The sequence below is a fragment of the Egretta garzetta genome, unplaced genomic scaffold, assembly GCF_000687185.1.
Source record: "Egretta garzetta isolate BGI_Z169 unplaced genomic scaffold, ASM68718v1 scaffold72, whole genome shotgun sequence".
In the NCBI taxonomy this organism is placed as follows: domain Eukaryota; kingdom Metazoa; phylum Chordata; class Aves; order Pelecaniformes; family Ardeidae; genus Egretta; species Egretta garzetta.
Genome location: NW_009259032.1, coordinates 591,482 through 606,749, shown reverse-complemented (window position 1 = coordinate 606,749; position 15,268 = coordinate 591,482). Strand labels below are relative to the sequence as shown.

General features: G+C 39.9%; 2 protein-coding genes across 2 annotated transcripts in view; both read right to left on the bottom strand.

Annotated features, from left to right (window-relative positions):
- The window catches only part of EMCN (endomucin), a 142,542-nt gene extending 140,267 nt beyond the window's left edge, over positions 1 to 2,275 (bottom strand). Inside the window, exon 1 of the mRNA XM_009634754.1 lies at positions 2,176 to 2,275. Within this exon, the coding sequence (XP_009633049.1) occupies positions 2,176 to 2,275 (100 nt within the window). The remainder of the gene's footprint in view (positions 1 to 2,175) is intronic.
- Positions 2,276 to 2,943: 668 nt separating this feature from the next.
- PPP3CA (protein phosphatase 3 catalytic subunit alpha) overlaps positions 2,944 to 15,268 on the bottom strand; it is a 126,111-nt gene continuing 113,786 nt past the window's right edge. Inside the window, exons 11-13 of the mRNA XM_035890346.1 lie at positions 14,968 to 15,052; positions 10,860 to 10,957; positions 2,944 to 4,684 (exon numbers count right to left, since the gene is read on the bottom strand). Of these exons, the coding sequence (XP_035746239.1) occupies positions 4,491 to 4,684; positions 10,860 to 10,957; positions 14,968 to 15,052 (377 nt within the window). The 3' untranslated portion in view covers positions 2,944 to 4,490. The remainder of the gene's footprint in view (positions 4,685 to 10,859; positions 10,958 to 14,967; positions 15,053 to 15,268) is intronic.

The following is a 15,268-nucleotide window of genomic DNA, read 5'->3' as shown; positions in this document are numbered from 1 at the left end:
CAGACCCAAAACTCTAGCGAACAACCATGCAAGGCTCAGTCCAAAAGGGAGAGGGGGCCTTGGTGAACCCCAGAGCAACCAGTGATGGCCATTAGCAGACTCCACAAAGGAGCGGATGCTGTCATGTCTGCCACCATGCCTGCAGACTTCTCACTGGCGGCAAAATCAGTCCTTTAGCACGTTCTTTGCCAAGTTACTTTACCTAAAACAAGCTTTTGACAGGGATGACAGAGCCAAGGCAGCCCTTCCCATTGCGATCGTGTGCCGCGGCAGAATACTGCCCATAGCACACAGCTATCTGTCAGCTTGATGAAACATGGTGTCGCATATAAAACTGAAACTGCCCTCAAGTTATTTAAAAAAAATTAAAAAAAAAATCAAAGCCTCATAAAACATACATTTTGTAACGCTTACCAGGCTTGATACTGCAAAGTCAGCCCAGCAAGACAAAAAAAAAAAAAAAAAAAATATCCCCTACCTCTAGCTCCATCAACTCCTCCTTTTTGTGAACCCCCATAGCGGTGGCTGCTAGTCCTCTGTGTTTTCACATACATATGAACATATACATATGAACACACATGAACTTGGATATATTTTTTCCTGAATCACTGAAGAACCAGAAAGTTCACTTTTTTGTGTGCCAAAAATAGCCATTTTTAGCAGAATCAAACATCCTCCCAAAAGCAGCTAAGACAGTGATCTGCAAACTATTTTCCAAATCGTTGCTTTGGTGCTTTTTTAACATTTGAAATAGCTGATTCTCACATCCCTCTCTTTGTGAAAGAAGTGGGAAGATTCATAGATCTGACTAATCTGAGCAACCGTACCTTGAAAAAAGAAGGGAAACTGATTTCTAAGGACCAAGATTGTAAATTCAGTTTGAACCTAGAAAGCGTCCCTAAATTTTCATTTTTTTACACTCTGAACTCCACTGTTTCACTATAAAACCAAAGCTGAAGTAAGAGAGGCCAGAGATCAGGTCTGCAGTGACAAGCAGCATCTTTCGGTGCCTGTTTTTAGCCCGGCTTTCTGACCTCAGCTTTGTTGTCCAGGTTCTCAGGAGAAAGCCAAATTATACCCAAACTCCTCTAGAGGCTCCAGACGATCCTCCTCTGGCAATAAAGAAGGGTGTCAAGGCAAATGCTGAAAGAATTTAGATCTCTGCCTGACAGTTAGCAATCCTGGCACAAGCTTAAGCAGGGTTAAACCTGCTGCAATTTTGGAGGGAACCCTGGACAAAATTTGAATGTTGCCTTCTTCAGAAAATGTATGCTAAGAGCCAATAGGCTTCATGTTTAATAGCTGTTGAAAAGGAAAATGATAGCACAGAAAATATAATAGATGCATCCAATATACCCTCTCACATGGTGGGAACAAAGTGCTTAAAAAAAATACAGTAAATCCCGATATAGGCACCAATGATATTTTTGGCATTAAAGTAGCATATTTGGTAAGAAGGAAGAAACCTGTACTGGGAGACACACTCCAGTGCATGGCACGTCACCAAGTAAGGCCACGAAATCCAAAACTCAGCCTTCAGTGGCACCAGGGTTTTTCTTCAAAATCATCTACAGCTCCTTCTGCAGCAGGAAAAAGGAAGGACAGCTGGAAGAGGTGGGACACCCTGGACACAAATAACATTTGGAAAATTTTTTTTGTCCTTTTAGGAACATTTGAGTATAGCCTAGGCTGTCCCTCAGAGCCAATCCAGAACCTGCCCCATGGTAGGATGTAGGGGCTCTCTCCAGAAGAGAGCCAGGCCACCTTACCTGGGCACACAGGACACTGCTATTTTGCATGCTCAGGACATTTTTCATTCTTCCAAGATATAAGTTCAAAAATCTCCTTACTGACCAGGCAGACTTTGTGCATTTCCTAATGCATTACTCAGCCTGGGCTATCTGACTTACCGATAAGCTCTTCGGCAATTTCAGCAGGCATTTGCAAACCCACCGCTGATTTGTGGCATGGATCTTTTGGGTCAAGTCTACCGATTGAGAGGTCTATGCCACGCTGCCACTGCCAAGCAGAAAAAGACCTTTCTTGTTAAATTGGTTCAGGCAACTGCCAGGGCCCAACTTACAACGCAACCAGGCAGCAGAGGTTGCGGTGCCCGACAGCACCGCTCTGGGTTGCACAAAGCACCAGCTCAGGCGTCGCTACAGAAGGACTCACCTGAGGTAAGGTACAGTTGTTCAGCTGCCATGTACGCAGGACCGAACTGGCCAGCAAAGTGGGCACTCGGACTTTCACCGCTACTTTTTGCAGAGGCCATGCTTGTTAACCTGATGAACAGCTTCAGCGATCAGATGAATAGTTAGGCTCTGCGCGTCTCTCCTCCGTGCTATATTTCTATACAATCTGAAATAAAAACCTTTAATCTAAAATTGATCCAGCTTCCTGGTCCACCAGTTCCTCGCAGGGTGACGGACTGTGGAAGGGTGCTGAGCACAGTTAGGGAGAAAATGAGAACAAGGCAGAGCTTTGACGGTTCACCTCTGACTGAAAGAGAGAGCATTTGAAATCTGAAATAGTTGAAATTTTTTTTCCTGAAGTAATAAGGGAAGAACATGATACTAACTGGCCTTTTCAAACACCCCAGATGAGTGAGGGAAAGCACACAGAAGGCACATGTTTTCTTCTGCACTCTACTTGTAGGATGCATCCTACTCATTTTAGTGAAACCCCAACTTTCTAACCAGAACTTGGGAGAAATCTTCAGATGTTCAGTAGCCGAAACCCGTTGGGTAATAAATGAGTTTTTTTCTTAGTGAAGAACTGACCTTGAATTGTGACACGAGTCATTCTTCTCTTACACTGACGGTCTTCTCCCGTCCAAAGCAAAAGCGAGCAACAAGGGCACCTGTGCGTGTGCCTGCGTGAGCTTCTGCAACTGAGCCAGCAATAAAGGGAAGAGCCCTGAAGTTCATGCACATTTTTATTGAGTAGTAATATAAAATGCTTCTTTCATTGTTACAAGTGCATGCTTTGATTGCCAACATTTCGAAGTCAAATTACAAAGGCAAGGCTGTAGGCTGTAGTGAATTACTTGGGCACTTATACAATTGTTAAAAAATATCAATGGACTGTTTTGTTTTGTTTCTTTTTCTTTTTTAGAATGAACCAGTTGAAACCCGTAACTGATATACAAAGGGAAAAAAGTGAAAAAATTACACATTTTGTGGCACGTGACAGAACAGAACAAAATGACTAAACCATTATGACATTAACAGTTATCATGCATTTAGAATCTCACATGTAACTACAAACTTATTTAAATTCCACAAGGTTTGCTAAACATGCTACCCATCTATATGTGCACTGACAAGCTTATGTTAAAAACTTTAAGAATACTCTCCCCTTAGATTTTTCAAAGCTTTTTTTTGATTACAAAATTTCAAAGGCATTAAGCATTTTTTTTTTTTAGAGAATATAAAGTACGCCAGTATACATACATTTCCAGTATAAGTCAGACCACTAAGCGCATTACAGTCCCATACAGGCCTATACAGCCATTTTTTTTTCTTAAAAAACATGCATAGGCAGATTTTTACAGAATATAGATGCTTTTCACTGCACTTAATATGGTGTCTTGTTCACTATACTTAAAAATGCACCACTCATAAATATTTAAATTCAGCAAGCCACAACCAAGACTTGATTTACCAAAAAAACCCAGAAAACCCCCCAAACCAAACCCCCCTAAATATAAACAGCAAAAAAAGATAAATGTTATAATTATTCCAGTTTTTTTTTTAAACAAAGAAAAGGATAATTGCTGCCAAATTAGTAAGATAAGTGTTATATTTAAAGAAGGGCATTGAAGCACACTAAAGAAACCTGAGGTAAGCATAATCTGTACAAAATTAAACTGTCGCTCTCTCTCGCTCTCTCACTCTCTCTCTATCTTTTTTTTTTTTGGCATTTTAAACAAATTTCCAACAATCTTTTTTTTTTTTCTTTTTTTCTCTATATTTTTAAAGACTGCCTAATTTATTTCATAGCCATTGTCTGACAAGAGTAGCAAAACATTATCAATAAATAGTCCTTATTTAGTTTGTACATTTTTGTTAAAAATGTTTCGATGTTGTCCATGTTTAGTGCTGCAACTGTAAACGTACAATAGTTAGTAAGAAATTAAACAAAGTTTTCATGTCCAGTAACATAATAAAAGGCCTTTCAGTAACATATCTAGACGTTCCCAATGCAGTAGGAAAACATGTTCATTCCCCTAACGTTGTGATATATACCAGCATGAGCTTTCATTTTTCTACAAGCATTTTAAAGGCATATCCAAAGGAGGTGTCTCTCCCCCACCCCCCCTCCCACTAAATTAAAGTTGACGATCTCTTCGTGGATGATTTTTGTAAACTGAATCCAACACCTGGCCCCCAGAGCAAGTAAGCTATTATCAGAGGCAAGAACACCCCACTGCTGATGTGCAGCAACCCCATCGCGCCCTGCAGCTCAACCCCCCTCCCAGCCAGTGGTCACTGGATATTGCTGCTATTACTGCCGTTGCTGTCCGTGCCATTAGTCTCTGTGGAGATTGCCTTGTTGATGGAGTTAAGGTTGGCATCGGATGGCACGTCTCTGCGCGGAGGCATTCGCTCATTAATTCGATCTAAGCCTTTGGCCTCTTCGAAGCTAGTGATCTTATGCTGGGGTGAAAATCCTTTGATAGCTAAATAAAGGATTATTAAAAAGTAAAATTAGCAAGGTAAAACTCCCGGCAGCTTTTCCCCCAACTTAGCAATGAGTGCGAAAGTCCTTCTTTGAGAAGGTTGCCACGAGAAGATCTGACAACACGACCGACTCCTTACCGTACTCAGAAAGAGCTGGGGGTCAACCACCACCGTCTCTTGCAACACGCTGTTTTTAAATTTTTTTTTCAACAAGATCAGCTTCCATTATTTTGTCATCCACTGGGGTTTAGCTTAAAATGCTCAGAAGCTGACATGAAACTAATTTGCAATTAGGAACCATGCTTAGGACACAGCCGTGAGCCAGCCAGTTCGCATTTGTTGTCATCACTTACAGACATCGTGCCTCGCCGTACCATCCTCAATCAGGCAAAACTTCCATTTGACTTTCAAAGACCAGGGGAAAAAGCGCTGGCCAGTTACAGATGGTCATAATATGGTGAGGCCCGTTTGCGGGATATACATTAAAGCTATGGGAGATCTGGGGCGACCCTACAACAGGTTGCCTTACGTTCTCGAGGCAGGCGAGCTGCTTGTTGATGGCTCGGGGCAGTTACACTCCCCAACACATCCCTGGACTTCTAGAAAGCAGCTTGAGTCAAACAGTGGTAATGCCGTGCAACACAGACCAGGGATATCATCATTTTGGCACATTTGTACAATTTAACTTTGGAAACGCACTGACAAAGGACCAAAGTCCCGACTGAACCTGAGGACTTTTGATCTGCCCTTCAGCAGTGACGTTGATGAGGCCACACCGACCTCAGGAGGCAGCCACAGGCTGGGGAATGTATTTGTAGAGTGTGATTTATTTTATTTTTTTCTCTCTTTAATTGAAGAGTTGAAGATCTTTAGATTTAAAGCAAAAGAGAAAAAAGCACTGTAGGCAAACAGCAGGTCACAGCTCCGTAGATAATTTGTCATAGCCTTCTGTGTGTTTTTCTCTTATCTGCACCAAATCAATGCACTGCACTTCCAGAACTGGCACTTTTGCTATGCCTCTATCTTAACATGCCATAGAGCAGAAATGGTGTGTTAGTACCAGGAAACTGCAAACTCCCTGGAGAGAAAATGGTAGGGGAGTTTCAAAGACCAAATTCAGTATTGCTTCCCTCCCTTTATCTTCTCTTTACCCCAAAGTACTCCTGCTCTCCTGCCAATATGCAGTCCTGAATCTGGATAAGCTGATAAATTCTGTTAAAAAAAGAAAAAAGCAAACGAACCCCAAACCCCAGAACATCCCTGGTACCAATCTACCACTCCTTGCATTTTGGGGGGAGCGAGAAAAGCGTTTTCATGCTGATATTTTTGCCAACCATTCCTGTGAAAATGGATAGATCCTGTTTGCATCAGGATTTTTAGTTCCTTAGCCAGTTTCACAAACATTACATTGGAACTTTGTGAAGTGCATGGGTTTTAACATGTATTATACTTCAACTCAGAAAAAACGACAACATCGTAACGGTGATTAGTCACGTGAGCAGGGATGGAGCAGTGAAAACACAACGGGCCCTACAGTGAGGTTTTTCAAGGTGTTTGGGGTTTTTTTTTTTGGGTTTTTTTGGGTTCTTTTTTTGTTTTTGTTTTGTTTTTTTCCTTTATCTTCTATCATGACAATGAAGATGTCTAACAAGCACCCAGGGCGATCCCTTAAAGCAACAGTTTAACGGATAGCCGTATTGAAGCTGAAACCCTTGCTGTGCCCTGGAGCTTCCCAGCAGCACAGCCCCGTTGTGCCATCAGGCCCTGAATCAAACTGCAAAGGGACAATTGGGGAAGGACGAAACATGTTCTCCAGCATCAGCTTCGGCTACGTGGACCAGTCGGTATGACTACGGTTACGGTGTCTAACTAGTGAGGATGGCAAAATCAAGAATTAACTGGAAGGGTGCGTATTGCTGGAATGGGGGCACGTTCAATCGATCGTATGCCAGGCAGACACGTTATTGTCTGTAATACTGAGGAAGGTGCTCTGCTGTAGTTGCTGGTCAGACAACGAGTATTAGCAGTTTACATTGAGAGTATACTAAAACACAACACATAATCACAGAAAATCACAGAAAACAGCCAAACTGTCAACGAGAATGCACACTGCAGATTAGAAATTGCCGATAGGAATAGATAATTCCAACATAAATAGCAGCTTACGCACTGCTATTTAGAAAGCAGTTGTATTTTCTCTTACTTGTTTGTTCTGCAATTTTATTCACTGCTTTACAAAAATCAAAAACAAATTCAACGGGCCAAAAGGGCACATCTTACCAAAGGACAGCAATTATCAGATTTTTTTTTTTTTTAAATTAACTAAAAAAAAAAAATACCCACAGAAAATTTGAGAGGGGCAAGAACAAAATACAACTGAAGAATTTTGTTTTAAAGGGGAATTCTGAAAATTCTTCATCCGAAACTTTACAATGCCGAATAAATATTGCGCATCTACATTGCAATACGCGATTACTCAGGTTTTAACCATAGTGGTAAAAATTGCTTAAGGGTTAAATTAGAGGTCTGTCAATAAAGCACTATGGTTTCCAATAGTGAACATTCAGAAATCTTCTGAGGCAGCCAGTCACTTTATATTTGCAGCTAAAATGGTGCTGGTGTTAATGGTTGCTCTAATGTAAATATCCAGTGTGTAAACTGCCACTACCAGAGGAAGCAGACATCTTGCAGACAAATGTCTTGTGTTGTTTTACTTTTAAAGAGAAACAGAAACATGCTGAACTGTAACAAAAGACCAATAAAAATTTTTACTAGTGACCTAAAAGAAAGGAAACAAACTGAAGCAAAAAAGGAAGGGGGGGGTGGGGTGGGAGGGAGAAAAAAAAAAAACCCAACAACAAAAAGAGAGAATATTTATAAAAAGCTGTGTGTTTTCCTTGACCAGAGATTGCTGAGGATGGTTTGAGGCGGAGACAAGCTGCAGCCTCCAGTGCACAGCTTTTGAGCTATGTGTCACAGAGCGTTTACAAGCTGCTGCCAAGTTATGTCCCGCAAAATCCAAGTCCCCTGATCTCCTCCTGTGGCATTACTCAGTGCTTAGTTCAACATACAGCAATTCAGACCTGATTGTAACTTTCAGAAAGAAAAAAACAAACGAACAAACCGAAAAACCACAACAGCAGCAACGGAAAAGAAACCAAAAAAACATTTTTTCCCCTTTAAAGCAATTACATTTTGGTTAATACCGAGCCACAATTGTTAGCCCAACACCCACACAATCTGTACAAGCTACAGCAAAATGAATACACCCAGCAGAGCCCTTATCTGTTGTGGCACCAACAGAAAGGGGACTGGCCAATTTACCTTCATCAGCCTCAATAGCCTCAACAGTAGCTGAAGAGAAGAAAGGGGTAGCAAAACGAATGAGAAAAATGAGCAGAGGATTTTAACTCTAAGAAACAAGTCAGTGAATAGCAAAGGAGCTACAACACTAATGTTACTGTAAGTGCTGGATTTTTGGCAAAACAAGACACACAGAAATGCTTACACGGAAACAGTAATTTGCAGACTGAATTAAGCTATAGTTTTTTTGAAGCAGAAGTTTCACAAACTGAAAGTTTTTAAAGACACATTTGAGTAGTTTCCTTTGGATTCAAAAGAACTACAAAATGAAAATGTCTTCCATATTGCACGCCTGACCTGAAAAGGTCATTGTATAATTCTCCCAGCTTTGAATAAGAGGAGTTTGATTTGCCCTGTCAAAAGAGAACAAAAAATGGCATGAAGCCATCACACCGAGTTTGTACCACTTACGACATCAGCTCGAAAAGTATTAGCTGCCAGTACAAGGCAAAAGAGCTGTATACACAACTTCTCAGAATGATTATTTTTTTTCCCCTCTCTCCTGACTAAAAGAAACCTCCCACAGCATGGGACAGAGTTTGCAGGCAGCTTTGCCTTCGCTTGCAATCTTGCCCAGTCCGCTCCATCTCTAAGTGTCGTTTTTGTCAATGTAGTCCCTGAAACAACATTCTTCTAATATTTTATTTAAATCAATGGACATAGATAAAAGACTGAAAGCTCCTGGACCTCCAAAATCGCAAAGCCTGGTCAGAGAGAGCAAAGTTTGTAATCGGGAGGTTGCTGCAGTGTTACGAATACCATGTCACCACTGTTCTGAAACCATTCATTGTCCTTAAAGACATAATTTCCTTTGAATTCTACCCATCAGCTTTGGCCTGAATTTGTTTCTACAGTCAGAGATTTAGAAGCTGATGCAAATCAGCAAATGTGATCCAATATAGCAAAGGTACAGCTCAAATATTTAAAAAGAAATTTTGATTTTCAAGGACTTCTCTGGTTTAGAGAATAGCTCAAGAGGCCAAGTTTTCAAGGCGTTCCTCTCTTCTTTTTTGCCTTATTTTCCCCCGTGTAAAAGCTTTTTTTGTCCTCCATAAAACCCAAACATTTTTTTTTTTTTTTTTTTTTTTTTTTTTTTTTTTTTTTGTAATTAGGATGTTAAATGTGGATTGAGATTGATACTAAAATATGCATACTATTATCTTGCTGCATGGGGAAATGAGAGGAGCTGACCCTCGTGCATGCATCAAGGTAAGCCTACGCCTCTCAAGCTACAGAGCAAGAGAGATGGCAAAAATCAAGGAACGAAACCAATGCAAGCTTCAAAGAAAAGGAAACACGATGACTAGGATGATAAATTAAATTGAATGACCAGATCCAAACCAGCACTGACACATTAGAAGAAAAAAGGATGACCAAAATGTATACTTCCACAAGAGAACATATGACTCGTATTTGCTGTTAATACGTATGGTAATATGAACATGTGCTTAACAGAAATGATGTAAACTTCAGCTTATTTGGTGAATGGGGTACTACACGTTAACTAATGCAGAAGCTTGTGTATAGTAATGTTTTACTAAGCCAGAATACTGCAGTATGAGGAGATTTTCCTTTTAGCCATTGTAACAAGCATTTTTTTAGGCAATTTTCTCAAATTCATTTTAATTCCTATTATTTTGCCAGGGCAACAAGAGCAGTTTCCTCAGACCGATTTTTCTGACGAATGTAAAGCAACTATATGGAGAAAAGCCTAGGTAAAGCCCATGACCCCATTAAGAAAGGCAACCTGTGGAATCATATTGCAGCATTTTCAAAGCAGAACGTTACTATGTCCGTAACACACAAGTCATCAAAAAGAAAAAAGGGAAGGGAAAAAAGGGGAAAAGAAGGTTTACCACCATATACTTGAATCTTCTAGGCAAAAGAGACAGTAAAGGGAAAAATACAGAGAAAGAATGCTCCGGGAAGGAAACAAGAAAACAAGAGGCTGAGACTGTGTTAAGGTTATACAGCATTTCTATTTCTTCTATTCTGTTTCTGCTGCCAGCAGAACCTCAATAAGCAGAAGATATTCTTGTGTGCCTGCAATATACTCTACAGCAATACACACAGGAAAAAAAAGCAGAGCTTACAGTAGTAAATTAAATACTTTGCAGCTCCTTATTCCAAAAGGAATATTTCATCAAAGGCAGCCCTACTATAGGCTTACAGATTTCCTGTAACAAGCACTTGGTATAAAACTGAACTGACAATCTGTATTGTGTTTGTGTACAAGGCAAACGCGGCATTTGCAAGAGTCTCTCTTCACTTGGGCTTAAATCAGAGCAAAATTGTTCTCATGCTGTCACCTAGATTTGCTGGGAGAGAAAATCTAATTCTAGAGCTATTTCCCATTGGTGATTCTGTGTGAGGAAGAACAAATCGGATAAGAGTTTGAGTGTCATTATCTAAGCTGAACCTTCAGTACTCTGTGTACCAAAGGCTGCTCTTAAAAACAAAAAAAAGAAAAAAAAAAGAAAAAAAGGATGCTGTAAACTGTGGCAAGAGTGCGCTTCACACGCAATGCTGATCCACCATTCTGAAAGGTTGATTTTCAGGGACTTTTTTTTTCCTCCCCTCTTTCTTTGAAAATCAGTGGTACGTAATAAGTCTTGAGAAGTGGCCTTATGTGAACTGCTCACAAATGCTCCAGTACAACAAACTGCCTGCTTTATTTTGTCCTTTATTTTCTTTCTGAGAAGACTGCGGTTACTTTTCTTGGGTTCTGCAGTTGAAGAACGATTGGTTTTTTGTTGGTGTTTTTTGTTTTTGTTTTTTTTTACACACAGTGACACACACAAACATGCTTACCGCTTTGCAGTGTTTGCTTTCCTCCAGAGAGCACGCCACTGGGCAGCATTCCTGTCGGAGTCAAACCTTTCAGCGTCAGCACACTTTCACTCTCTTCTCTGCAGAAGGAAAAACAACCCAACCCAAAAGTAAATAATGGTCTTTTTTTTTTTTTTTAAAAAAAAAAAAACCACACCCTACGTTTTAGACACCTTAAGCTACCCCTGCCCTGCAATGAATTGGTTATCTCCAACCTCCTTACCAGGACAGACTGAATCCGGTGATAGCACCAGCACAGTTCACATTTGCACCACACCATACACAGGCTCCCACTGTAGTTAACACTATAACCTGCATCTATGAAATAACGTATGACATATGTTTGAAGGTATATACATAAAGCCACAAACTTGATAGGAAGAGGACCAAAGGAACATTTATCGCCAACAATACATGTAACTGTCTTACACTGTATGGCCCAAAATCAACTTAAATTATTGTTCTGCTTCTGTCTACAGTAGCAGTCAGGTGCATTATTTATTAATGATCAACAGCCACTTAAAAAAAAAAAAATAGGCAGCTAAAAGCTCATTAAAATTAATATGTACTTCCACCCTTACTAGCACTGTTCTTAATAGTTTTGTATGCTAAAAATGATACTGGATTCAAGAAAAAATGCTTTAGGAAACCTAAATATGTTTTGCCGGTCTTCAAATACATATCATTTTTAATATATGGCAAGAGGAATACAACAGCTCTATCCAGACAAGCCATTAAACACAGCTTTCTATGAGCACTGTAATGCTCTCTGTGATGACATAGTTTCTCAGCAGCAAAACTGACCCCGATTTTTTTAAGAGAAACCTATTTAGAAGCGCTTTACTTTGAAATATATAATGACATTAAGCTGGAGGAAGCAAGTATGAAGACAGAATTTAGTTCCACATTCACTTGAGGATAATGTGGTTTTGTCTATCAAAACTGCCTCAGCAATTCTACTAACAATTTTCTTTAGACCTACGTGCCCTGAATTGCTCACATATTTCAAACTCTTGTTTACCTACTACATATACTCTTCGAGTTCTATTTTTAGTTTGAAAATTATTCTCCCTGTACATACTTTTCTTTGTAACATTCAAAATCAAACTGTTATGGTTTTCCTTGCATGCTTCCTAAGCAATTAGAACTAATGGAACAACCAAATGTTTCCAGAATTAATACGGTATTTTCACCATTAAGAGTTATGCACCAAAGTTTTTGCTTTCTCTCAATCATTTGCCTCTGCAAGAAAATGCATAATTGTGTTTTCAATTCAGTCCATTTAATCTCTTTTTTTTTTGTTTTTAATTAAACCGCAGTGGCACTTTTACCTTCATCTTCATAGAATAAGTTTATTCATTGTATTTTTCTTATCTTTAAACTGCATATTCCCAAGAAACCTCTGTATAACAAATTTTGAGATTTTTTAGCTTTCATTGTTCTTTATTTTCTATTTAATGCCCTTTACGCTTCCATTTTCAAAAAAGGAAAATAAACTGATTATATATTTCATTTACCTCCCTCCTGTCTAAATATATCCAAAGAAAAGTCAGACTTGAGAGACAAAGTGAGAGAGAGGCAATGAGAGGGAACCATGAGGTCTTCCACTGAGCTTAGGCCAACCTTTCTATGATGACTATTCTCAGCAAAGCTCATTTCTAACCTTTGAAACTCAATACAACACTATTTTGATACCTAATTTTGAGACTAAAGTGGCTGAAGTGATCTCAGTTTTACATTCAAGTTACATCCTCAAGGAAGTGGCCACTCCAGCTCAGAGAAGAGACATTCAACCGAGTCCTTTGAAGGTGGTCAGATCAGGTGCTGATCATTCCGAAACGCTTTTCAACAATTAGTGAAATATATTTAATAAACCAACAATGACTCAAACAGGAACTTGAAAGGTTTCTGAAATAGGCTGGTTTCGATGATGGTGCCACTGCAGCCTTTGTGGGGTTATGCACAGTCGTGTGTTACACGTGGATTGTGCTGGCGAGACAGAAAAAATAACCCAGGCTTTTCTATAGGAACAGTATTTGCAAGACTAACCTCGCGTAATTTTTGCTGTCTAGAAGCCTGGCAGCTAGCTGAGGAGAATCAACCTTTCCCAGCAAGAGAGCAAAAGAGGTACTGCCGGGGGACGACGACATGGTGGCTGGGATGAAATGTCACTCATCCCCCTGGAAGACTGGTCAGCAAAACCGCCCAGTGGAGGGTTTATTTGCTGACTACGCCTCTGTCCACAGTAAGGATGCGCTCTATTTGCCGGTTAAAGCTAAGGGAGAACAAATATACTCTTCATCTTCAGTCCTTCCTGCAAAGTTTTAAGGCTCATCAGAAACCAAGAACTGTAAAGGGTTCAGAAGCTCCAGTGAGTGAACCACTGGCTTCTCCTCTACCAGATACGGTCCATTCTGGTCTCCTGGAGACATTGGGATGCATGTGGTAGGGGTAAAAAATTGTCTCATGAACAACCCTGGGATGAATTTGACGTCTTTTCGGAGAACAATCAAGATTGTTTTCCATCAGTGCCTCAAAATGTTAATTTTCGTGAAATAATTTAAGAGGGCTCAAAGTTTCATATGGTGCTAAATTCCTAAGCTATGAGGCTCATGCCTTTAAACAGGGCACACGCAAGAGTTATGCTTCTTCCATTCCTGAAACCATTGAAAGGCTCCTGCCCCACAGTTCCCTTTGAAAAAGTCTTTGACATATAGGTGGTATCAATCATCTGCAAGTTATCAAAACCCAAATAGATCAGCTGAGCCTCCAATTTCAGGCCTTTCTGTATATTCAACTCCAGGTTTCTGTCAAATCAAACCTATATTTCAAAAAGGTGCTCTGCAACAATATACAGGGGACCCAGAAGCTGCAGTTCAAAATTATGGGAGAAAGCCAGGTTTCCCAAACTTTGTTTGGGAAACTATAGTCAGAGAAAAATAATCGTGCTGTTTTATGAAGGTGGTGGCAATGTCAGCTCCAGGCTCTCTGCCAGACTTGTACAGAGGAGCAGGTGGAACCATTTGATTGCTCCCGCATCTTGTTTAGGGAAAAGGCACGATGCCAACTTTTCTTTTCTTTTCTTAGGGGTACCACATTGAAGGAGCTTGTGCATCACTAGTAATTCACATGTAACACTTTGGGAACCCCAGGTACAAAGTCCTCCATCTTGGTATGCTATTTAAAGCTATGCTGCTGCAATCTGCAACACGTGGGCGAACTGCTGTGTCCATGTGAAATCCCGCTGACAACCTGCCCACTGCTTGCATGCTGCAGAAGGAGTCTCAAATCAAGCAAGGTTTGAGAGCTTCATCCAAAATTGGATGTATTCTTCAAGTAACTATTTTTATTTCCATTTTTTATATCAATTGTACAATCGTACCAATACATTTTTTTAAAAATGCCTTGATTTTGCACTAACCGTAATAAACAGGGAGAACTGTATATTCTATATTTAGACTTCAGCACAGCACAGTACAGCATGTTTTCTCTTCTGCTCAGAGACATCAAATGGAGAGTTCTAAACACTGGGTAGCAATTAGTTACTCATGTTCATGCGTCTGGGGGAGCGCAGCCCAAGGTAACGAGTTGCTGTCGTCTGCACAATGATTTCCTGGATTTTTAGTCAAATGACCCTAATGCTTTCACCTTTAATCATCTTTAATTACGGCTGTAGCAACAACTGGGGGTGACAAAGTGGGACAGCTGGCTTCCTTTTTAATGAGATGTGATGTGGAATATACCCTTTCTCCACAGTTAACTCTTCCCTCACAGTGGCTAAGAGTTAATTAGTACACCTGGTGAGCAAAAGTCTTAAAAAAAAAAAGGGTAATTGCAATTTTTTTTGCTGATGTCTTGTTTGTTTGTCTCTTTTACATTCAGCAAAAGCCCCGAGGAAGAAGATTATTTGGAGCCTCAATAAACAGCAATATTGTATAAATAAAACAATGTTTAAAAAGTTCCAGCAAAACTCAGTTGGGTGGTATAATAAAATATCAGTTTGGTGTTTGATTAACAGTAGAATGCTCTAAGTAATCATGCAAAGATGTCCTTTAACATTAAAAAAATCTGAAACAGCAAAAAACCTTACCTTAACACTGAGAAAACTCTAGCCATTTTTCCTATTGCTCTTATCTTGTTCCTTATAACCTCCTTTCGAGCAGCAGCTGTTGCTCCTAGGGAAAATAAATTAAAAGCAGTTATAGGGATTTCTAAACAATACATCACTATTCTGAACTCCAAATAGAAGAAACACCATATTAATGTCACAGTTTGCCAAACTAAGCCACATTTGCAGTCAAAACTGAAAATACTTTTTTGTTGTTGTTATTTACAGCTCGAGACTGGTCACTTTTGAACAATCTAGTTATTACATTAAAGCTGCATGGTTT